Consider the following 25,534-nt stretch of genomic DNA (forward strand, 5'->3'; position numbering starts at 1 on the left):
AGCTTTGCAGACTGACAATTAGAAGTATTCAGGAGCATGCGTTATGCACAATTTTGCACAGTCTATAGCTTTTTAGTAGTAAAGCGTGGGGGTACTAAATAAAGAGCATTGACATAATCGAGCCGGGAAAAAAATCAATGCCTGAACCATCAGTCTTCTGGCAGGGAAAGGCAGCAAAGGGAGAATTTTTCGTATCATCCTCAAAACCTCATAGCAACTAGCGGCCACCTTCTGTGCTTGCTCCTTGAAATCTAGATTGTGGTCCAGCCAAATGCTAGGATATATAGTTATTTAGTGAGAGGTTAGCATAACATATCACAAAAGTTCTTCTTGCCCTACGGCTTAAAGTGGGCCATGTCCTAATAAGTCTCAAACCTGAAAGTCATTGGAAAATTATTTTGAAATGGGTCCCTATTGTGCCCTATTTTTATATACTTAACTTTACAGGCAAAAACAGTGATTGATTCCTGAAGAAGCATAAGGTGTGCCATGTCAGCAATGCAGTCCCTCATTATTTTTTTTTCGTTTTATGTCATCTTGCAGTCCCTAAGATTAGTTGATTTTTCCAGACTTTGTTTCTTTCGTTTTTTTAAAGCAACATATGGCTGTTATGTAGTGCATAGTGTGAAATGGGGCAGTTCCAGGTGTCTGGGCAAGTTCAGGGTGTGTGGTTGGTGTTTAGAAGGGGAAAGACTGAGACCTCTGGGGATGAGGCTGACCTCAGTACGAATGTCTCAAAGTGCCTGTCAGTGAGTCAGAAAGGAGGACAGAAAACAAGCACATCTAATCTTTGGTCTTCCTGCAGATCACACAGAGGAATTGTCACATATGTGCCAATTGTGATTGCAAGAAAATGTGTGAAAGAGGTCCAAGCCTACTGAAATCTGGAGAGCACCATAAAAGCAAAAGAAAATGCAGTGGTTACAGGTGGTTTTGTGTGTGTGTGTGTGTGGGAGGAGCCTGGTGAGATGGAAAAGATGGAATGAAGTATGTGTAGAAGAAGTGAGCGTAAACAGGATGCTGAAGAGAAAAGAGATGACGTGTGAGATATTCAGAGAGGGGATTGCAGAAATATGTGGTAGAAAAGAGTTGTTAAGAGTCTAACAGAGTGAGAGGCTGTGGAGAAAAAAGATATGGAGGAGTTCAGGAGTGAATGAGAGACTTCGAAGACCACTAACCCTTCCACAGACATTCATAATGTTTGAGTCACAGTCTCATATTTTCAGATTTGAAACCTTTTCAATTCTAATCCTTAACAACAAGAATATTGTTGTTCCTACTTTGTTTAACTCTGTTTAAATGCACTGGCAAAACCAACAGGATTGGCTTGTTCAGAAATATGTTTGTCCTTGTGTGATATGTCTGGAGGCACTTGTATAATGTTCAGGTGCCACACTGTGAGAAGCACAGGATTTTAGTTTACACTTAGCTACGCCTTTAAATGCAAATATCATGTTTTTTGGAAATTATTTCTAGTTCCTCTTCTTAGGCCATGCCCCTTTAACAGACACGCCCACCACCCTTTTCATCCTATTGAAAGCCCTGCATTGCCCGCCTCCTTTCCCCACCCTCTTGCTTAGGAAATAGAAATGCGATGTGCATGAGGCATCCTGGCTTCAGAAATTGTGCTGACTTGTAAGCGAGCTTTCTTCTCGCATGAATCTAAACAAACACCGAGAGCGCTAGTTGTTGCTCGTCCTCTATGGCGGCTTCAGCTGAGTTAACCGTGCCCCCAGCTGTGCTGGTGATGTCCCTGGCCGCCCTGCTCCTCGGAGGGGTGACCGCAAAGCCCCAGCACAACTTGCTGATGGTCATGTGCGATTCCTTCGTGAGTATTTCCATCCTCGCGAACTCTTGCTTCTTTCACTCTTGGATTCCAGAGCCGCCGTTTCGAAATCCCGGCTCCTCTGCACGTCTAACGTTGCTTTGCCCCGTAGAGTTCGGATCCTCTTGAGGCGCTTGCTTGTCCGCGCTTTGATTGTTTCCTTAACTATATTTCTACTTTTCGAGCTTCTTTAAAGTTGTGCTCATCCTTGTCGCTCCGTTTCATTCAAACTCACCCGCGTTTGTTTTTATGTTTTACCTTAAGCCCATCGACAATTTTATTTTCTGTGGCTTTTATTCTTTCACTTCCTATAAATAGTGTTCTTTATTGCTGTTTTCCAGCTTCATCTGTCGGACCTATACAGTTATTTTTAATGTTCACGTTCCATATTTTACTTTGGCTCCGAACCAGTGTTAGGGGTCAAGGCGTGGCCGAGAACAGGCCGAGTCACGAGGGCAAGGCCATGAAAAGCGGAGTCTTACAGCCAATGTATTAATTTATTTTCTAAAAAATCTGATGCGAAGAAACGAGGAGAGAAGTGTGGCTCAGGGGTTAGAGGCGGCAGACCCGGAAGCTGAGATCGGTCCTGGACCAGGGTTCAATTCCCCGCCTCGACGGGGGTTGGGCTCAATAATTCCACGGACTCGATAATTCTCGCTCGGGTGCCTACTCGACTCACGGGTTCACACTCTGCGACTCTGGGCAATAGCTTGCTTAATCTCCACAACGGCCCCTCGCGGCGGGATGCCTGGCTTAACCTTGTGGATACCCTGCTGGGGTTATCTCACAGGGGAATACCAGGACGGGTTCCCCAAGCAAGCGCATAGATGCCTGCGATGTGGGTGATTTGCGCTTATATAAATACATGTACATTTACAAATAGGACACTCTACCTTGCTAGGTGAACACAAAGAAACTGCATTTAAAATAACTTACAGGGTTAGGGTTAGGGCACCTTCTCCTGCGGCAGATATCTTTGTCTACCCCGCAGTTTTCAGTGGATTATAATAAGGGTGAGATGACTCTGGTGGTTAATGCAGTTCCTGGAAAGTTCTGTGTTGTGCCCAGACATAGTGTTGACTCATGCAGTAGCATGGACGGTTAATGTGCCTACTCAAAAGTACGCAGTTTGACATGCAGTTCGCAGATTTGTATTTTATGTAGGTAAGTGGGTTACTGCGTTTGACAGAAACTCTTGTTACTTCATAAATTACAATCGTAATATAGGAGAGTGACCTATGAACTGGCATCGAGGGGCAGCATGCAAACTGCAAGTTGTGGATTTAGATCAAGTTGTGGGTATAGATCCTTATTATTTTTTATCAATATGTTATTTTATGTTTGCAAAGAAAGGTTCCCAGAGCCAATAACTGAGCAGCGCCTTGCCATGGTTTTTTATTATGCAATGGGTATATACCAATTAATTTGGGAAAATATATACAGTGAACAATCTGAATGAAAGACACCTATGTATTTCTGAAATTGGAACAAAATATAGAGTGTAGAAACAGGAGCTATTTTCACATTTCCAAAATTGTGAGTATTTATACTGGCCTGAGAATTATAGGACATTTTTCAAAGTGATTTCCTTTTTACACATTTTCTTTCATTTGGAAGGCAGAAATGCATCGAAAGTCAATAGGTAATAACAGTCGCCATACAATTCTGTATTACCTCAAGTCTCCTGATAAAAATGGTACCTAATTTGTGTGGGTGAGCCTGGTACCCACAATAGGAAACAGCTCAAAACGCAATATGGACATATTTCATTTTTACAGTGAAAACGGACCCTTTTTTTGCAAAATGCCTAGTTGTAGATTTTTAACCCTAGCTCTGCCGGCACCTAGGGAAACCTAGCAAACCTATACATGTTTGAGAACTAGACACCCAGAGGAAACCAGGATGGGGTGACTTGTCTGGCTCTCACCAGGTTCTGTTACTCTCAATCCCTTGTAAACCTCAAACTTTGTCCCCCAAAAAATATTTTCCTTACATTTCTGTGGTCGAAAAATCGTACCTCACTTGTGTGGGTAGGCCTAATGCCTGTAACAGGAAATGGGCCAAAACAGAACTTGGACACATTACAATTTCACAGTGAAAACAAACCCTTTTTTAGCAAAGTGCCTAGCTTTAAATTTTGAACCCTAGCTCTGCCGGCACATAGGGAAACCTAGTAAACCCATACATTTTTGAAAACTAGACACCCATGGGAATCCAGGATGGGCTGACTTGTCTGGCACTCACCAGGTTCTGTTACCCAGAATCCCCTGCAAACCTCAAACTTTGTATAACAAAAAGAAAATGTTCCTTAAATTTTGTGGTGGAAAATTTTGAAATCTGCGTGGATCCATAAAATTCTACCCACCCTGCATTCCTCAAAGTCTTCAGAGAAAAATGGTACCTCACTTGTGTGGGTAGGCCTAGTGCCCGTGACCGGAAACAGCCCAAAACACAACATGGACACACCACATTTTCACAGTGAAAACTGACCCTTTTTTGCAAAGTGCCTAGCTGTAGATTTTGAACTCTAGCTATGCCAGCACCTAGGGAAACCTAGCAAGCCTATACATTTTTGAAAACTAAACACCCAGGGGAATCCAGGACGGGGTGACTTGTCTGGCTCTCACCAGGTTCTGCTACCCAGAATCCCATGTAAACCTCAAACTTTGTAAAAAAAACAAAACACATTTTTCTCACATTTCTGTGGTGGAAAGTTCTGGAATCTGTGTGGTTCCACAAAAATCAACCCACCCAGCATTCCTCAAAGTCTTCACATAAAAATGGTATCTCACTTGTGTGGGTAGGCCTAGTGCCCGCAACAGGAAACGGCGCAAAAAGCAACTTGGACACACCACATTTTCACAGTGAAAACTGACCTTTTTTATGCAAAGTGCCTACCTGTATATTTTGAACCCTACCTCTGCCAGCACACAGGGAAACGTAGCAAACTTTTGTGAAAATTAGACACCCAGGGGAATCCATGATCGGGTAACTTGCCTGGCTCCCAGCAGGTTCTGTTACCCAAAATCATTTGTAAACCTCAAACTTTGTCCCCCAAAAAACATTTTGCTCACATTTCTGTGGTCGAAAAATGGTACCTCACTTGTGTGGGTAGGCCTAGTGCCTGCGACAGGAAATGGCCCAAAACACAACTTGGACACACTACAGTTTCACAGTGAAAACAAACCCTTTTTTTGCAAAGTGCCTAGCTTTAGATTTTGAACCCTAGCTCTGCTGGCACCTAGGGAAACCTAGCAAACCTATACATTTTTTAAAACTAGACACCTAGAGGAATACAGGATGGGGTGACTTGTCTGGTTCTCATCAGGTTCTGTTACCCAAAAACCTCAAATTCTGTCAAAAAAACACATTTTTCTCACATTTCTGTGGTGGAAAGTTCTAGAATCTGCGTGGATTCTCAAAATTCCACCCACCCCACATTTCACTCGCGTGGGTGGGTCAAGTACCGGTGACAGGCAAGGGCCCAAAACGTATTGAGGAGACATCAAAATCACCTATTACAAAAAACCTGGTTTTGCAAGGGGGGGTCACCTGTGTTTTGGGAAACTATCAAACCCACACATTTCAGAAAACTAGACACCCAGGGGAGTCCAGCGAGGTATGGCTTGCGTGGATCCCCCAAACCATCTAATTCTACTAGGTCATAAGCATTTATATTCCCTTGGATCCTTCGAAGCACTTCGTAAATCAGACAACCAGTCCTGATGATGATCCTAATTCCTCTGGATCGAAACGCCGTCGACCCAACAGCCTGACTAATAGGCGCACTTCTCCTTAGTGGCTTTAGACCTGAACCAAAATTAACTGTGCCCACTGTGATATCTCAATGTCACATGCGCCGTTCTAGCCACCCACTGTAAATAGTCTGCACTTCATGCACAGTGCGCCGACTACGCTGTTTTCTCTCACTTGCGTCGCCACTTGCACTATTTATTCACGTTTGTTGCCCCAAGTTCCATGTGGTTGTCAATACATTCTATGCAGTGCTGTTCCTAACTGTGTATATCCGACCTTGAAATGAATGTTACCACATAAAGCTGAATAATTACCCTTTGACAAAAAATGAGTTATCTCCTTCTTGCCCACCCAAGTAATGCTATGTGCCTGCTATGAATAATTGTCTATTGACTTTTACCTTTCAGGACATTGTATTCTAATTGCACCTTACCTACCCAGTCCTGACTTGGTCTATGGGTTATACTCCTGTCTTATCTGTAAGGGGATCCATGCAAGCCATACCTCTCTGGACTCCCCTGGGTGTCTAGTTTTCAGAAATGTGTGGTTTGCCATAATTATCAATACAAGTAACAAATGTGCTTGAGATTTATTTGCTATATAGTTTTTGTTACCTCTAGGTAGTATTCCAAATAAAACAAGTTCAAGGCTTACCTGTATTTTAGAGGCAAACTCACCCACCTCGTGCCAGAAGATTTGGATTACCGGACATTACAATGTCATGTCAGCATCATCTGCGTTTTCTAGCCCACATTTAGGACAATGTCTTCTCTTGTTACCACCCATCTTGGGTAGTTTCTTTGGGGACCAATAAGCTCTGTATAGAGTAAAGAGATTATTTCTTCTCAAGGGTGCAGGTCTGACATTAGACCAAAGTGCAGCATATGATACTTGCCATAAAGTTTGGATATCTGTGTCCGGCATGTCTGTTCTCCATATCTCCTCTGGCACATGTAACCTGTTGTCCTACGCCTCCACTAGTATCCTGTACCACTTAGATAGGGTGGTTGGAAATTTGTGTCAGTCTGGTAATCCTACCACATAGAAATTTGAGATTGTTTTTTATTTTTTAATCGAAATTTGAGGTTTGCCGGGGATTCTGGGTAGGAAAACGTTGGGGGGGTCTACTCAAGCCATATCTCACTGGACTCCCCCGGGTTTCTAGTTTTCAGAAATGTGTGGGTTGGGTGGTTTCCCAAGATGGCCGCCAATCCCGGGACCAACACCCTGGTGACCCTCCTTGCAAAAGCAGGTTGTTTTTGATAGGTCATTTTGATGTCTTTTCAATACCCTTTGGGCCCTTGGCTTTCTCTGGTTCTTGACCCACCCACACAAGTGAGGCATAATTTTTATCGGGAGACATGAGGGAACGCTGAGTGTATAGGTCTTGCTAGGTGCCGTCAGAGCTAGGGTTCAAAATCTACAGCTGGATACTTTGCGAAAAAAGGGTCCGTTTTCAGTGTAAAAATGTGGTGCGTCCACGTTATGTTTTGGGCAGTTTCCTGTCCCAGGTAGTAAGCCTGCCCAAACAAGTGATGTACCATTTTTATCGGGAGACTTTGTGGAATGCTGGGTGGGTTCGCGAGGATCCAAAATCCACAGGTAGGCAATTTCTGAAAAAAAGTCAGTGCCTAGTGGGCTTTCTGCTGCCCAGGGGAGGGGGGTAATTGGGGGCTATTGCCTCTATATGCCCCCAAGGGGTGGCAGAAAGACTGTGGCTATTCTTTTGAGGGGGCATTAGGATGCTCATTCTGGGCAGCCCCCACCCCTATCTATAAAAAAGCCAGCATAATCGCTGGAGTATAGTGGGCTCTCTGATCAGGGGCTACTGCCCTCATCTGCCGCCTGTGAGTGGCAGAAAGACTGTGGCATCATTTTGGGGGGATGGGGGCATTGGCAGCCCATCCTGCGCAGCCCCCACCCCAAATTATGGAGAAAAAAAATCCTGGGGGTTAGTGGGCTTTCTGCCCCCGGGAGGCAGATTTGGTGCTACTGCCCCATCTGACTTCCAGTGGGCGGAAAGACTGTAGCATTTTTTTTACCTATATATAAAAAAATCCCTGGTGCTTAGTGGGCTTTCTGCCCCCCTCCCGGTGACAGATCAGGGGCTTTTGCCCCCATCTGCCTCCTTGGGGCGAGGGGCAGAAAGTCTTTTGTTTTCTTTAGGGGGTAGGGTGGGGGCATTCATGTGAAGTAGAGAGCATGTTTTCAAACATGAACAATATAAATAAAATTCTATTGCAAAATTAAACATATCTAAAAAGCTGTTAGATACTTTTTGGAAAAATACATTAGAATTGGTTTAATACCAGTCAGTTTAAAAAAAAAAGGCAGAGTAACTTGGAATATGTAGAAATATGCAGAAAGCTTTTAATTTTTCTATTACTACCTAAGGAGTGTAAAAAGTAAACATGTTGGCATAAATATCTCCCTTTTGCTTGCCACTGTACAGCTAGAAAAACAACAGAAGAAAGAAAAGAAGTGTTTTAAAACAACTGCTTGAATTATGTTCAGTGACCTGGCCTGCCTTTTCTCATGGCTCCTGGCTCTGGCAAAAGGCATTGTGATTTCAGGACTCTGCTGTAATAACTTACTACAGTTGAGTTCCTATGTAATTTCTTTAGAATCGCCGACTAGGCGTCACTAGTCACTAATTGTAAAGAAATTAGAAATGGGTTTTTAATACAGGAATTGGAGAATCCCATGTATTGTAAAATAATTAAATAAAACATAATTAGTAAATGTAATTTAAATCTTTATCTGTGTAATTACTTATAACACAGGACAAATGGCATTCGTACAATATATGCTCATTTGTACAATAGTGTGGTTTGAACAAAGTCAAAAACATGCCTCCAAATGTTAGTTCCTGTAAAGTACTTGTGAAATAATAAGCTGTGTGCCTTTATTTCCTTCCATTGCTTTAGCGTCTAGGCGTTAGTCTTCAGATGGCTCCCAGCCAGGATGACCCTTAAACAAAAGAAGGGATAATGGCTCTTTAAATTAGGCCTTTGTTAGAAGTGAAAAGAAGAAAGCCACCTTGTTGTTTGCAGTTTGCTACTTTGAACAGAAAGCAGGCAATGTGAAGGGGCTGCTGAACTGAGTTTCTGTGTAGGAAATTACACCAGGACAAATTAAGCCTATTTTACTGGGTCGGCACGATCCCAGATCTGGCTCGGAAATAGCTGCTGGAACGGGGATCTGACTGCCTCCCCCTCATTTGCAGCATTTGGACAGTGAAGTATTTTGTTTGCTCAAGATAAGTGAAAAGTGACGCAGCTGCATGAGAAGTACACACTATTAAGAATTGGCTAAGCCAAAAGGTCTGGCCTTGGAACACTGGTACAATGGTTGAGCTTTTCAATGTTTCATTGCAGGCATATGCTACAAAAATAAAAAGGAAAACAAGAAAATAAAGCGGCAGCAAAACATGGCAATCATATGCTTGCTATAACAAGAAATAGTTTTAAACATTTACTAATGCACTGTTTTTCTAAATATGTTTTTAAACAACAAGCCTTTCAGTTGTGTCATACATTTTATCATTTGTGAAGGAATCCCAATCTAGCCAAGTGCTCAAGTTGCAAATATCTAAAATGTTATAATGTCACTTAAACACCTTATAACACGTTTCAAACAAGCAAAATAAATTGCTGGTGTTTAAGGTTAATGTAAATGAAATAAAAAAGCAAATTATGAACAAGCTTTATAAATGAAGAGAAATGACCTATTTTTAGATGGATGGGAACAGTCTGCATAGGCTTTTTGCAGTCATTCAAAGTGAAGGGAGCGAATGAGAAAAGTATGCTTACCCATTGCCCATGCTACACACAGTGGTTGGCAGAAGCAAAATGTGAATAACACTTTTGCAGACCAATAGATGAGGTCCACTGAAGAAAAACCCTACACATGCACATTACGTATGATTTTCTGGGAATAAAGATAGTCTGGTAAAACAGGAATAGCAGTGGCAAGCAAAGGCTACAATCATTCTCTCTCTCTTTACTGTTCTGTACTGTTCAACAGTTGTACCCAACAAGTGCTATACAGAACTGGACCCTTTTCAGAAAGTGAAAAATTCCTATGTTACATATTAAAGATCAATAACTCCTATAAGTGTCCCTTTGTCATGTGAATCTTCCAGGTAGTCTGGTCTTTTTTGCCAATAGCATGCTCGCTTCCGTAACTTGTAGGTTTAATATTGTGAGTATGATAATTTTTTAAAATAATCATGTTGTTTCCTCAAAAGTTAGGCATGAAGGTGTCGCAGGAGCATGAGGTCACTTGGCAGGTATACTCATGGAGTCACATATCAAGTGGAGGGAAAGCATAGTAGAACCTTCTTTATCACCAGGATTTGCTCAAAAAGCCATGGACCATGATATATATGCTAGAAACGCTGGTCCTATAGCCACAGGGTAAGAAGTAAATGACAGCCAGAACTGGAGACCAGTAGTCCTCTTGCAAAACTTGGCCCCAGTGGCACTGCACCTGCTGTACTTATGATAGCCATGCCCCTGCTTTTTGGTGCAGTAGGTGACTGTTAGAAATTGAGTTACTGATTGACTGGGATGTGAGCCCTGGTCAAGCAGCAACCACAATCCAAGTCAGGGTAAGGCACAAGCAAACCCCAAATTAACCTGTGCTCAACCCCCTGGTAGCTTGGCACAGAGCAGTCAGGTTTAACTTAGATTTAGTCACTGTGTAAAGTGTGTGTCCAACACTTTAAATGGTGAAACAGTAAATACACCACCCAAAAAGGTATTACAACAGGTTTGAAAAATAGAGCTGAACGTAATGACTAAAACAAGACCAAAACAACAAGCGCCCAATCTTTAGAACAGAAGTTATGAACTTTTGAAGAAAAAACTGCAGCATAGTGCTTAAAAGCGTAAAGCATCAACTGCGTCGATGTAGTAGTGATGGACTGGGTCAACAGTTCTGGCCGACCTCAATGGAGCACAGGTCGAATGTAATCTCAGGTTAGTCCAGCTGAAGTTTTACCTTCTCAAGTTTTGTGGCAAGAGTTCAGTTCGTTATGTTTGTGTTGAAGAGGGTTGCAGGGAGCAAGGAGACACGAAGACTGGCTTGACACAAAGAGCAGGCCAGGCATTGTGGACAGGCGGTCTGGAGCTTCGCTGTGGCAGATCTCCGTCAGTGATAGATGCTTGCTTTGTGAAGAGACTGGATGGTGGCGGCTTCCACAGTAGTTTGCTGTGAATGGTGTAGTTCTGGTGCGAATATGCCTATTCGTGATCTTGAAGAGCCTTTTAGCATGATTTCAAGAGCCCATGAGCTACTCCAGGGGTTCAGGACCTGACAGTTACCACCTGGGGGGTAGGAACTCGCTGCAGTTGTGTCCATGAGCGGTTTGGGGAGCTTTTTATGTCCCTGCCCTGCAGATGAGGAGGCCAGGCGAACTGGCTCCTTTGACCCTCTCTGGGGTCCTGAGTTCACGATGAAGTTGCAGGTCCAGTTCTTCTTCCCCAGGCAAAAGGGCAGCAGCTAGCAGGTCAGTAGAGCACGGCAGCAGTTCTTTTAGAGCAATAGTGCAGCAGAGTGGCTGTCCTTGTAGCAGCACAGCAGCCCTTCTTCCTGGTTGAGTATCCACAGGTCCAGAGGTGTACTGAAGAGTTGATCTTTTCTACCCTGGTTCTGGAAGATGGAAGCAGCTTCCAGACAGTGGCTTTGAAGTGCGAGGAATTCCCTGCCTCCCCTGCCGTACCTCCAAGCTCGCTAAAACAACAATGCAGAGTCATTTGACCCTTTGTTTGAAGGTAGAGCAGAGACTATTCAGTTGTAAGTGGATCTGTGCTTAGCTCTTCCCCCATCCTGCCAGCAGATGGCCCACTCATGCAACCTAATCCCTCGATTGTGTGACTGGGAGGAATTCACAAAGTCTGTCAGTTACACTCAGTCATGTGACCCAGGCCAGGCTATAGGCACAAAAGGGCTAGGAGCAGATCAATGCCAAAGTGGCATTTTTTATAATTGTGATCAAAACCCGACCTTACCATTAAATAGGGCTATTCAACACAATTCCAAAGACACCAAACATGACTTTGCTGCCAGTTCCCAATTGGGAATAACGGCTTATTGAATGCAATAAGGAATCCACAATGTTATACTAGGCAACACAGTAGTGAACAACAAATGTAGGAGTTTTGACTGCCAGTACATGTAAAACTTAAAAGTGCATGTTCAAACTTTTCATTACAAAGCACCCTGTCCTATGGGCTACCCAGGGCCAACAATAGGGGTGACATATAATGAATGGAGAATTTAAATCTTGGCAAGGGAGTTTTAATGGAATGTCGACATGGCAATTTATAGCTGCATTCAGGCTGCAATGGTAGGCCTGGGACAAGGTTTAAGGTACTATGTAAGTGGGTGGCATAATCAGTGCTGCAGGTCGTCTAGTAGCATTTCATTTACAAGCCCTGGATGCATGTAGTACCACCCTACAAGGGATTGAAAAGTAAATTAATTATGCCAGTTGGGTATAAGCCAATGTAGCCATGTTTTAAGGAGAAAGCACAATCATTTTAGCACTGGTTATCAGTGGTAAAGTGCACAGAGTCCTAAGGCCAACAAAAACAAATTCAGCAAAATATAGGAGGAGGAAGACAAAAAGTTTGGGGTGACCTTGCAGAGCAGGTCAGGTCCAACAGTGTCTCTCAGTTCTTTTTACTTTTAAACCTGGCTTCTGTAGCGAGAGTAGAGTCTAAGTCACAGGGCCATCATCTGTTTAAGCAGCCCTCATTAGCGTGGTTCAAGACAAGTACTTCACTGTTATCTTTGTTCAACATTAAGTTGTTCCTAAGAAGTTACTGCTGTAATGCATTTATTAAACAGTCCTTAAAGCCACCAGACAGATTATCCAGATAGAGGATAATTTTTGCTCTGTCTGCATAGGTCATAAAGAAAAAGACTAAAGACCTAATCAGTGGGCTATGAGTGACACCTAAATGTTAAAAAGCATTGGGCTCAGTGTGGATCCCTGTGGTATACCTTGGTTCATTTGTCTCGGTGCAGAGTATGAAGATGGAAGTTTAACTACCTGGGTGCAGTCTTGCAGATGGGTGGTGAAGCAATGCAAACCTTTGTTCATTATTCGAATTTCATATAAACTGATCAGTATACTATTGTTGGAGTTGGTATTAAAAGCACCAAATAAATGTAATAATATTAAAGCTGCTTTGCCTGCCGAATCAAGTGGCCAGCGTAGTTCTTCTACTACTACAACAAAGGTTGACTCTGTGCTATGCAGTGGCCTAAAGTCCATCTGAGCGGGCCTGGAATAGAGTTATAGTACTGAAAGGCTGTGAATGACTCATAATCAAGAGTTCGTTGTAAATGGAAGGAGTGAGATTGGATAGTAGTTGCTGAGTATACTTGGGCCAGCTGAAGTGGTTTGTTTAAATCAACATGGCCACTGCTTGCTTCTAGGGCGGCAAAATACATCAGCAGATAGAAAAGCATTACAAAGAGAGAGGAGAATGCCAGTCAGATCCTGTCAATTCCTATATGGAAAAAATGGGGCAGGCAGACCGCATTCTGGTATGATCCTCAGAGGTAGGTCCATACTTTTAAAAATTATAAAAATGAAAGATTTCAATCCCTACATACATTCATATATTGTTACTTGTAGTAATTTTTTTAAAATATGTAAACACCAGGGCAAGTTGAGGAATAAATAGTTGTGTATCCTTTATTTCTGAAAAGGTAAACATATAGGTGTTTTAAAATAAACAACAACAATGGTACTAAAAGCAACATTTAAGACTTGACAATAACCCTGATAGAACTTTTTTTCATGTTGGCTTTTTGAGGAACATGAGATGTGTACTTTTTTCTTTATGTGACATAAAATGTTTTTCCTTTTGTAGTTATGACCAGACGTGGAAAGAAATTGTAAAGGTTACTGGCTGTTATAAACCCAGTGGCAAAAAGAGTTAAAAAAATGAGGCTACTTGAAGTTCTTACTTTCCACGCACCACTTCTGAATTAACATTGTTGAGTTCAAATTGTGTCCCAGTACCTCTGTGTTTTGAAATAAGATCGAACGTTTGAAAATGGTTTACAAGCTATTTAAATGCTGTTGGTTGAAAACAAAATCAGATCTGTAATCTTGCTAATGCCTTTTAACCCTTTGTATGCTGATGACGGAACTGCTTCGTCATCAGCTGCGGTGGCACTGTGCTGATGACGGAGCAGTTCCGTCATGGCCCGGCCGTCGCACCTGCTTGGCGCTGATTTCCCGCCTGCGCGGCGCGTTCTATTGAGCGGGCGGGGCCATGACGGAACCGCTCCGTCATGAGCACAGCCCAACCGCGGCTGATGACAGAGCAGTTCCGTCACCAGCATGCGGCTGCCCCGCCGCCCCGCCCCCTTAGCACTGCGGCGGAATAGCCGCCGCAGTGAAGGGGTTAAGAAATCTTCAGAAAGATTGAGTTTCCATCAGATTGTGGTATGACTAATATGCCCAGATATGTTAGCTTTTATGAAAAAAAAGCTTCCTACTTTTTGACCAGAATTTCTTCAGATCTTTACGGGATAGCATAAATCCCCTCACACTTATGCTTTGTGTGAAAGAGTAGAATGACATAACTCGATGTGTGTGTGAAGTTGGCCTGGTATATGCTGTCCACTAATTAAAGTGGGCACCTTGCACCAGTCCAAACAACCCTTATGGTGATTTAACAGGTCAAAGATAACCTTAGAAAGCTATTCAAGTAGTAGCTGTGCAGAGCAGCCTTCAGGCTTAGTCTTGAAGGAATGTTAAGCAGCTTGTTTTACCAGAATGCAACCTTATAGTATTAGTTAAATGAAAGGAGAACCACACAGTAGTTATAAAAAATATGTATTTATTGATATAACACTCTCTAGTACGACACAGTATCTTCTACACGAAGATACTCTCAAAGCACACAATACTGTAGCACTGAAACAATAGTAAATAGCACAAATACACAGTGGGCCCCAGGGAGGTACTAAACCATACACTAAAATAGTGGTATAAGAACCACAACTCGAGTCAAGACTGTGTCTAGAGGACATAGAGTTGCTGGTACCCCAAGGGACCACCCAAGGTGAGTAAGTAGGGTCTCCACGGAGGACGGGTGCAGTGTTGGAACACAACCGCCTGCTCTGTACAATTCAATGGGAAAGTCGCAGTTGAGGTTTTAGAGTTTAAGGACCCTTCCCAGTGGACTTTGAAGAAACCCTGTGGAAGTTAGGAGGTTGGACAGCCACCCCATCCGTGGATACACTAGTACCAGAGTTACCTATCCAAGGGGAGCCAGGTGCCTGGGTCTAAAGTGGTGTCCGAAACCGCCGTCGATCTCAATGGAGGACTTCGAAGAAGAGCCGCTGCTGGAAGGAAGAAAAGTGTCAGTTGGAATCCAAAGGTTGATTCTGGTTTAAGAGCACCTGAAAGCAGAGGGGACAGAGTCTTGGTCACTCAAGAGTGACCAGGATCTCGGTAGACAAATGCCCACCAACGTTGGGTGCTTCAGGTTCCTTGAGGAGGTTCTTGACTCTTCAGCCATAGGGACCAAGAGATGTCGAGGATGACCAGGAGCTGGAAACAACCTGTCCCATGAAGGATGTCGAGTGCTGAGGCATTGGTGTCTGGCGGGAGCACCATCAAGCCTTGGCAACGCAACCCATGCAGAAGGCCAAAGAAGGTTATGGTGAGGACCAGCAAGGTCGAGGAGACTCACCAAAGCATAGATTTTGTGACTGGATCAATAAGGCCTTAGAGGCTTTGATACCAGCCAAGAGGATCAAGGCACGCTCCCACGAATCCAGTCCATGGTTTAGTGACAAGCTTATCTTACAAAGAAAGGAGTGTAAAAAAGCGGAACGTAGATGGAGAAGAAACTATGAACCTGCACTTAAGACCCTATATGTCCAGGCACAAAAAAGCTATCACCGAAACATCTGCAGTACTCGAGCAGCATATTATGCTACAGAGATTAGTAATAGCCATAACGCATCCAAAACTATTTTTAGAATACTAAAGGAGCTCAGTGCAAAGAAGGCAGTAGACAACCCCAACACCTCACCCGCACTGTGCGATAATTTGGCTTCCTTCTTCATGGACAAAATACAGAAAATCTATTACGCCTTCCCTGCCACTAAACTTCTCACTCCCTCTGCCGACCCGAATAGGACCAAACTTTCCAGTATTATTCCGGCACTCAGCCAAGAAAACTTTCTGATACTATGCAATAAAATCAAATCAGGTTCACCTGCAGATCCCCTTAAACCTGATCAATTCAGAGAAGCAGATGAGACGGTACTAGGCCCCCTTAGAGATATTATAAATTTGTCTTTCCATACGGCCAATATCCCCGCCAGCTGGAAGCAAGCATGGGTCTCACCCATCATAAAGAAACCTTCGCTAGACACTAACCTACCCGAAAACTTTAGACCCATATCACTTCTTCCCTGGCCAGCCAAAGGGGCGGAAGCTCATGTTAGTTCCATCTTGACCAACTTTTTGGTGTCTAATTCCATTCTAGACAGGTCCCAGCATGGCTTCCGGGCCAGGCACAGCACCGAAACATCCCTCCTAAGTGTGACAGAACATCTTCGGACCATATTAGATTCAGGAGAAACAGCAGCACTGATTCTTTTAGATCTCAGTGCTGCCTTCGACACGGTCTTACACGAGGTGCTGTTGTTCAGGCTGGAGGAAGTAGGGGTATCAGGTCTGGCCCTTAGCTGGTTCAAGGCCTTTCTGTCAGGCAGATCTTTTAGGGTTTCCACCCCACCGTTCCTCTCCAAAGATTGCCCAATTGAGCAAGGAGTGCCCCAGGGGTCGGCCCTCAGCCCCACCTTGTTTAATGTTTACGTTCAACCTCTGGCAGAGGTAGCCAGGAAACACGGGCTGTCATTGGTGTCTTACGCCGATGACACCCAGCTGGTGGTGGCTCTGAAAGACGAGAGCGGTCGGAGTGCGCAGAATTTTAAACCGACTCTTGTCGACATCACTAGCTGGATGACATCAAACTACCTCCAGCTCAACGCCGGCAAGACGGAGGTCTTGCTGGTAGGCAAAGATATATCGGCCTGGGGGAACAACTGGTGGCCTGAGACACTGGGATAACCACCGAGCCCAAAAACGTGGTAAAAAACTTTGGAGTATGGGTGGATTCTGCTTTAAATTTCACCCATCACACGAAAAAAGTGGCGGCCACCTGCTTTGGGATTCTACGAAACCTAAGACCAATCCTAAAACTTTGACCACCAAACGCGTCAACTAGTGGTACAGTCAGCCATCCTCTCACGGCTGGACAATGCTAGTTCCCTGCTGTTAGGGGCAAATGTTGCAGAGAAATCTAGACTACAACAAGTCCAAAATGCCGCCACCAGAGCTCTGACGGGCCTCCCCCGACACAAGTCAGTAACCAATACCCTCCTGAAACTTCACTGGCTTCCGGTTGAAAAGAGGATCCACTTCAAGACCTTGTGCCTCGCTTTTAAAATTCCGAAATCTGCCTCCCCCTCCATGCTGTGCCCACTCCTTTCAACATATGTTCCCCGACGCACCCTGCGGTCGGAGGGACAGAACCTGGTCACTGTCCTCCGCATTAAACTTGCCCGGATGGGCGGTCGCTCATTCAAATATCTAGCAGCAAGACTCTGGAATGAACTCCCAGCTCAGATACGCGGACTGAACGATCTTCTGTCCTTCAGAAAGGCCATAAAAACTCACCTCTTTGGTTAGTCATGTTATGTTACCTGCAGTTCCATCAGCAGCAGCTTCTCTTAGCTACGATCAGCAAGCACCGGGACACCCCTTGGCTGGGGCAGCCGTGCGCTATATAAGTCTATATAACATAACATAACATAACATAACATAACAAGAGGAGTCATGGAAGGCATGGAGCAACAAGGGGAGCCCAAGAAAAGCAAAGTTGACCCTCAATTGGACTCACAGGCCAGAGGCACAGGAGTTGCGAGAGGACCTCAAGCAATTTCACCAAACAGCAGCCCACGGAGCACTCAGTGCAGGGAGGCCAGAGTACTTGGTAGGAAATAGTGGCAGAGGCTGGGGCTACTCAGAGCCCAATGAACTTGTTCTGGCAACACCAACAAGCATATGCACTTGCAAATGAACGCAGTGCACAGGGGTACAGTATTGCTGCCCCCATGAGGGATTCTGGCCTCAAACTTGGTAAGAGGGCAGCTCAGGCCTCGAGAGACATAGGGACACACCTCCTGTGTTGCTGGAGCCTTTGGAGTCTGTAGGAGCTCAGGAGCAGCAGACCGGTCAGTCATGATGTGATGCCTGTAGAAGCCGAGGAGTGATTCCTTCACCCCAAAGGTGATATCTTTGGTTGTCCTTGATGCCCCACAGGTCTTGAATGGAGCCTGTATGGTGCACAGGCACAGACGATGCTTTGGACTGAGAGGTAGATGAAGTCGGGCTCAAACGAAGTCCAGCAAAGTCCAGAGTGTCCAGACGGTCGAAGGTCAATGGCTTCTGGTTCAGAATCTTGTCCACGTCGAATCTAGGGTCCTACAGCCAGGTAAGCCCTTCTGTACCCACGGGAGAGGGTTGGACAGATTCAGGGGACTCTCCTAGGGGAGGATCTGGACAGTGGGGAGGTTACTCCCTTGCCCATTTTCCAGTTTCACGCCAGAGCAGGAGCCAACGATTCCTAGGACTGGTTTGAACTGGGCTATGCTTAGGGACACCAAATGTGCCCCTCATGCAGACTTTCAGTCGCTGGCAGGTGCACCCACCCAGGCCTAATACACTCAATCCTGTCTGGGAGGTGGGCACATCCCCCTGTGACAGGATGCCTATTGTTCTGCCTTCCCCTGCTCGAGCTTGGCTCAGCAACAGGAGGGCAGAAATATGTCTCTGGTCAGCAGCAACCATTTTATGCTGTCCAGGACTAGAAGGCTGGTACCGGGAACAACAGGGTCCCCACAAAGCTTGCTTCTGAGGGGTGGAATCATACCTCCCATACCGGTTACCTGTGTGGGGGTATGATTCCAACATGTTTGATACCAAACACAATAGGGTTAGATTTAGCCACTTTAGAGTTAGTCAGTACGCGGTCACATAATACCACTCTGTATGTCGTATATGGCTGCATCTCTGACAACCCGGGAGATTGGACTCCATAGGCTGCAGGGGTGTCCAGCTTGTGCTAGGACACCCTCTCACTTAGAAACAAGCACTCTGCCTTGAGGATTGCTAGGGCCTGCTATAGGGGTGACTTATAGGTTTTAAGTGCAGTGACCCTTAGCTAAAGTGAACCTGTATCTAAAGTAAGTGGTGCATGCGCCATCTTAGACAGGCTGCAATGGCAGGCCTGTAGTTTCATTTTACATGACCTCTCATTGGTGGCATAATATATGCTTCAGCCCATACGAAGCCTCTGGGGTACCTATGCCCTGGGCACATGTGTACCATACACTAGGGACTGACAAGGGTACTCCAGTATCCAATCTGGAGTGTACATAAGTACATAGCATAACAGTGTAAGGAGAAAGCAGATATACTGGCGTCCTGATTAGCAGGATACCAGTCAGACTAGTCAAAAACAGTATTACATTCAGCAAAAAGTGGGGGTAACCACAAGAATCAGATTCTACATCCCTACATTGTGCAGTTAGTTTTTGATCACTTTTAACTCATGATTCCTGACTTCACTTTTATCAGCCTATTTTCCATTAAATTTGTGTTCTCTCTTTACTCCTATTCCTAAGTTAACAGTAATCATGTACCCCTGGACCTCATATAGGGCTTACCAAAGATATCACCTGCTACCTCTGGCTGCGCCTTGCAGCCTTATCACTGCCTTTGTGGCCAAAGGCAGTGCCAGGCACAGAAGATAAACAGGGTACTGATGAAATATATTGTAAAGGTACATCTCGATGGAGTTAATAATAGTAAGTCTATACTTAACTACATAAACATTTCTTCACTGTAGTGTGGAAGCCAAGGTTTGGGCCACAGTATGTTGGCAGCATGATATTAAAACTTGATATTCCAGTAGAATATCTTTCATCCCTCTCACAGGACCTTTATCAGTGTTTGTTGATGACGTAGACAACACCTTTGATATTCTAAACTGAGAAGGAACCTTTCTTCCCATCCACCTTGACCTGTAAATGGCATTCAAAAAGTCTCCCACCCCATTCTTATTTCCTGGTTGACTGATTGTGGAGCGGGGGCCAGGCTTTAGGATGGGTAAACTCTTTTCTCACTGACCAAGAACAAGCTGCAGCTCTCCCCCTTGTGTTAATCTTTTTGCCATCTGCCTTGTGGAGTTCCACAGACCTCATTCTTGGGTCCTATCCTCATCACTACCTGCAACAATAGGTAGCTCATTCTCAAAAATGAGGGAACACACCTCTTTCAACCAACAAAGACTCCCAACACCATATGATAGCAGTTGTTGTTTGGATGCAAGCCAGTCTCCTTGAACTTAACTGATTATAATTATACCTCTTCCCCGGTCTAGTGTTTTGTGGTCTAAATGTACATTTCTCTCATCCCAGTGAAGCAAATTAGAAACCTCAGTATAATATTTGATAAAAATGTACCTTTTGTGCCACAAGTATCAAAAGTATTTCAAAAGACAGTGGTCCCTAGTAGTTCAGGGATTAGGCAGAATTGATGGACATACACTCAATAGTCAGTATGACCTTTGTCCAGCAGGACAGGTTTTTATTTTAAGAGATATGGAAAACATAAAAGGATTTTTTACAAGGTGGGTACAACCAGTAACCCACAGGGGACAAGACAAAACAGGGGGGTAAACTTGACGCAACAAAGGCGGTCTGTGCTAGTATCTCAGTGAACAGACAATGGTAAAGTACAAAGCATCATTGTGAACAATTTTCTATTTGTAGGGTACATATGATGCTACTATGTCGACGGCGTTTCGATGCCTACACACAGATACATGGCATCATCTTCAGGACAAAGAATTAATTTGTTTGTCTTGAAAGCATAACAGTTTTTTGTGGCCTATAAGCATACATACAGTTATATTGGGGAAACAAAAAAGGGAGACAAAACATAAACATTGGTCAATAACAAAAAGACTAGGCATGTATATAAATCTGACCAGTGATCATCTGTGGCATTGTGAACTGTTTGTGGCAGTTATTCATCTTTTAGGAATAGTAATTTTGTGAATTGTAACGTGGTGGCGTGACAGGCTTTTGTTTCCATGCAACCTATTGTGAATTGTTTATGATAGTGGGGACAACACTTAAAATCCGACGCAGTGACGGAACTGTGGGGGGCGACGCATGAGATTAAAAAACATTCAATGAGCTCAGAGTTGGACCATGCAAAGTTTAAAAACGGGTGGCGAGCGGTGTAAGCGGCGAAGTGTTGGTAACCGGCGCTTACGTGTAAAGAGTTTTACATGCGGTTCAGAGGCGAAAGGAGTTTGTGAATTATCGTTTAGCTCTACGTGATCAATTTTAAAAGGAAAGTACCGCGAGCATACAGATCGTGATTTACCAATATTGTGGTCCACAAAGTAGTCTGTTAAGCAGTACCTATGCTTTTGGAATCAAAGCAAGTAGGGAAAATGAAGGGTTTAGGAGCACAATAGTATCCTGCCAAAAAAGCGGGAAAATAAAAGAGTGAGTATAAACATATTGATGGACCGGTGAGAAGGTGATGAAAAGCTCATAAAATAAAATAATTACCAAACCAGGGCAAGGGAGCCTCTAAATACGAGACTGGACCAATCGTGTCTCACTGAGAAGGAAGAAAGTAGATTTATATGAGTTATGGTCCTCGTGGGGTATGGAAATGCCGATTAGAGCATTCTGCAGGTACTTACTTCCTGGTTTGGCTGCTCCTTGTCTATGCAGGATACAGAATGGCGGGAATCGCTGTCGTGCTCGTGCCTGAGGGCTAGATACAGGGGAATTCGGAAATGAAAGAGGGACTAGTCGTGGTGAGTACGCCGGCCATGCTGGAAAGGTGTGGGAGTGTTTAGAAATAGGTAAAGGACTAATCGCAGTGAAACTGGCGGCCATGCTGGAATGGTGTGGGAGTGAGGAGAAGGGGTTATATATAAAACCATGTGCAATAAACATTTACATATTTACATGAATTGTTTAAGAAACATCGCGAAACCTAGGAGGAAGTCAGGTATGTATTACAGGGTGACTGATCACAGGAGAGATGTCCAATCTTCGAGACGATTGAGGCCTGTATGGATACTGTTGGTGCGCAGTATCCAGTGAAGTTCCTCCTTGTTCAGTAACTGAGTTACGTCCGCTCCTCTGGGTGCTGGTTTTACCATGGTGATGATTGTCCATGTCAGATCATTTTCAGTGTGTCCTTTTTCTTTGAAATGTTCGACAAGAGGGGCATTTGGAGTATGGCACCGGATCCTACTACGGTGTTGTCCGATGCGTAGCTTGACCTTCTGGCTGGTTTGTCCAACATATATCATTTTGCAGGGGCAAAAAATGGCATACACCACATTGATGGAGTTACAATTAGTGAAGTGTTTTCTTTCAAAGGAAATAGTGCCAAAAGTAAATGTTTTTCCCTCAATAGTGAAGTCACACACTATGCAACTGCCACATTTTGCATGACCCGTTAGGGCAGGTAAACCCCATGCATCATTGATGGTTGTTTTCAAATTAGGCTGAGGTAGGGAAGCTCTTACCAAATGATCTTTTACATTTTTTGCTCTCTTGAATGCAAAGATAGGGTGCTCAAGATTCAGTAGTCCGGCATTTAGTACAGGCCAGTGTTTCAAGATGCTTTTCTTTATGGCATTAGAGGCTGGGGTAAAAGTGGTTACACACACTAGTCTGTCTTGGTTTTTCTTTGGTTTTGGTTCTAGCAGACTCTCTCTGGGGCAGTACCAAGCCCTTTTTAAAGAACGCCTTACTAGTTTGAGGGTATCCCCTGTTTCTGAGTTTTATGCTGAGAGTTTTTGTCTCGGAGAAATAGTCTTCTTTGAAATAACAGTTTCGTCGAATACGAAGGAATTGTGAAAATGGGAGTGAATCTCTGAGTGCTCGGGGATGGTGACTGCTATAATTCAGCAAGGTGTTTCGTTCAGTTGGTTTTCTGTGGAGGCTGGTGGTAAGGCGTCCTTCTGTATGTTTAATTTCTAAATCTAGAAATGGAATTGAGTCTTTATTCTGGGATAGTGTGTATTTCAAGCCATTACTGTTATTGTTAAGCCAATGTAGTAGGTGTGGTAATGCTTCCGGTGAATCGTTCCCAAATCATAAATATATCGTCTATATATCGTTTCCACAGGGCAATGCCACTGTGGAAAGGATTAGATTCTGTCAGTATACAAGAGGTCTCAAGATGATCCATGTAGAGAGTCGCTAGGTTGGGGGCAAAAATAGCCCCCATAGATGTTCCACGTACCTGGCCATAAAATTGACCCTCAAAAAGAAAAAAGTTTTTTGTTAAACAGATCTCCAGAAGTTGAAGAAAAAAGACTGATGGGACATTGTGAGGGCGCGGACGTGTGTTAAGAACTGTCTCAATCACACATAGTGAATCATATTGTGGAATATTGGTATATAAAGATTCCACATCCAGCGTGCACATCGTGCTGGATGCGGGATCAAATGGGTATTCCTCAATCATAGTAATCATTGACATGCTGTCTCTGATGTAGCACAGTGTGTCAGCTACAAAAGGTTTTATAAAAAAGTCAATATAGTGCCCGAGTGGCTCAAGGACAGAGCCACACCCTGACACTATTGGGCGACCAGGTGGAGATTCACAATTCTTGTGAATCTTTGGTAGGCAGTAGATAACTGGTACCCGTGGAGCTTTGGTATTGAGGAACTCGTGTTCTTTTTTGGAGAGGTATCCTTGTTCTAGGGCATCAGCAGTGACCTGTTGGATCCGTTTCTGTATTTCTTCTGTGGGATTTCGAGGTAGCTTACAGTAGTGTTCAGTGTTAGCTAGTTGGCGATGGATTTCTTTTTTATAGTTATCCAATTCTTGGATAACAATACCACCTCCCTTATCCGCAGGTTTTATTATAATGGAGGAGTTATTTTTCAAGGAGGTTAGAGCTTTCTTTGAAAAATAACTCCTCCATTAAGAACAAAAAGAACATGAGTTCCTCAATACCGCCGTACTCACCACGACTAGTCCCTCTTTCATTTCCGAATTCCCCTGTATCTAGCCCTCAGGCACGAGCACGACAGCGATTCCCGCCATTCTGTATCCTGCATAGACAAGGAGCAGCCAAACCAGGAAGTAAGTACCTGCAGAATGCTCTAATCGGCATTTCCATACCCCACGAGGACCATAACTCATATAAATCTACTTTCTTCCTTCTCAGTGAGACACGATTGGTCCGGTCTCGTATTTAGAGGCTCCCTTGCCCTGGTTTGGTAATTATTTTATTTTATGAGCTTTTCATCACCTTCTCACCGGTCCATCAATATGTTTATACTCACTCTTTTATTTTCCCGCTTTTTTGGCAGGATACTATTGTGCTCCTAAACCCTTCATTTTCCCTACTTGCTTTGATTCCAAAAGCATAGGTACTGCTTAACAGACTACTTTGTGGACCACAATATTGGTAAATCACGATCTGTATGCTTGCGCTACTTTTCTTTTAAAATTGATCACGTAGAGCTAAACGATAATTCACAAACTCCTTTCGCCTCTGAACCGCATGTAAAACTCTTTACACGTAAGCGCCGGTTACCAACACTTCGCCGCTTACACCGCTCGCCACCCGTTTTTAAACTTTGCATGGTCCAACTCTGAGCTCATTGAATGTTTTTTAATCTCATGCGTCGCCCCCCACAGTTCCGTCACTGCGTCGGATTTTAAGTGTTGTCCCCACTATCATAAACAATTCACAATAGGTTGCATGGAAACAAAAGCCTGTCACGCCACCACGTTACAATTCACAAAATTACTATTCCTAAAAGATGAATAACTGCCACAAACAGTTCACAATGCCACAGATGATCACTGGTCAGATTTATATACATGCCTAGTCTTTTTGTTATTGACCAATGTTTATGTTTTGTCTCCCTTTTTTGTTTCCCCAATATAACTGTGCTTATAAGCCACAAAAAACTGTTATGCTTTCAAGACAAACAAATTAATTCTTTGTCCTGAAGATGATGCCATGTGTCTGTGTGTAGGCATCGAAACGCCGTCGACATAGTAGCATCATATGTACCCTACAAATAGAAAATTGTTCACAATGATGCTTTGTACTTTACCATTGTCTGTTCACTGAGATACTAGCACAGACCGCCTTTGTTGCGTCAAGTTTACCCCCCTGTTTTGTCTTGTCCCCTGTGGGTTACTGGTTGTACGCACCTTGTAAAAAATCCTTTTATGTTTTCCATATCTCTTAAAATAAAAACCTGTCCTGCTGGACAAAGGTCATACTGACTATTGAGTGTATGTCCATCAATTCTGCCTAATCCCTGAACTACTAGGGACCACTGTCTTTTGAAATACGTAACTGCCCAAGGTCCCTAGTGATATTCCTTTGGGTCTCCCTTGTTCTTTGAAAACAAGTATCAAAAGTGGCAGCTTTCTATCTTTCTTTGTTTTAGAACATAAAGGATGACCCTCATTGTGTTGCCAGTTGAAGCCAGAAAAGCCAGCACACAAGTGGTGATATCTTTTGATTTATATTAAGGAAATCTTGTTTTCGGCTCCCTTCCCAAAAACCTTCCTTTACTGGTGACAACATATGCAGAATATTGTGGCTCAACTAGACCTTGGTCTTCCGTGGTGCAAGCACATCCCTAAACATCATTCTTTTTTTGTGCCCTCGTTCTGCCTAATTACTTGGTGGCAATACTACCTTCCCGTTGCTGGAAACCGGTCAGGGATCGAGTCATTCCACTCAAGAAATCATGCTGCTTCCTTTTCCACCCTTCTCTAGTACGCCATACGAACGAAGGGAAATAGGACCGACTGCTATTTATTAG

General features: G+C 43.8%; 1 protein-coding gene across 1 annotated transcript in view; it reads left to right on the forward strand.

The window, feature by feature from the left end:
• The first annotated feature begins 1,563 nt into the window (after positions 1 to 1,563).
• Positions 1,564 to 25,534, forward strand: part of ARSK (arylsulfatase family member K) — a 674,705-nt gene continuing 650,734 nt past the window's right edge. Inside the window, exon 1 of the mRNA XM_086960926.1 lies at positions 1,564 to 1,828. Coding sequence (XP_086817052.1) covers positions 1,703 to 1,828 — 126 coding nt within the window. The 5' untranslated portion in view covers positions 1,564 to 1,702. The remainder of the gene's footprint in view (positions 1,829 to 25,534) is intronic.

Source organism: Lissotriton vulgaris, chromosome 3_1, assembly GCF_964263255.1.
Source record: "Lissotriton vulgaris chromosome 3_1, aLisVul1.2, whole genome shotgun sequence".
NCBI classification, from domain to species: domain Eukaryota; kingdom Metazoa; phylum Chordata; class Amphibia; order Caudata; family Salamandridae; genus Lissotriton; species Lissotriton vulgaris.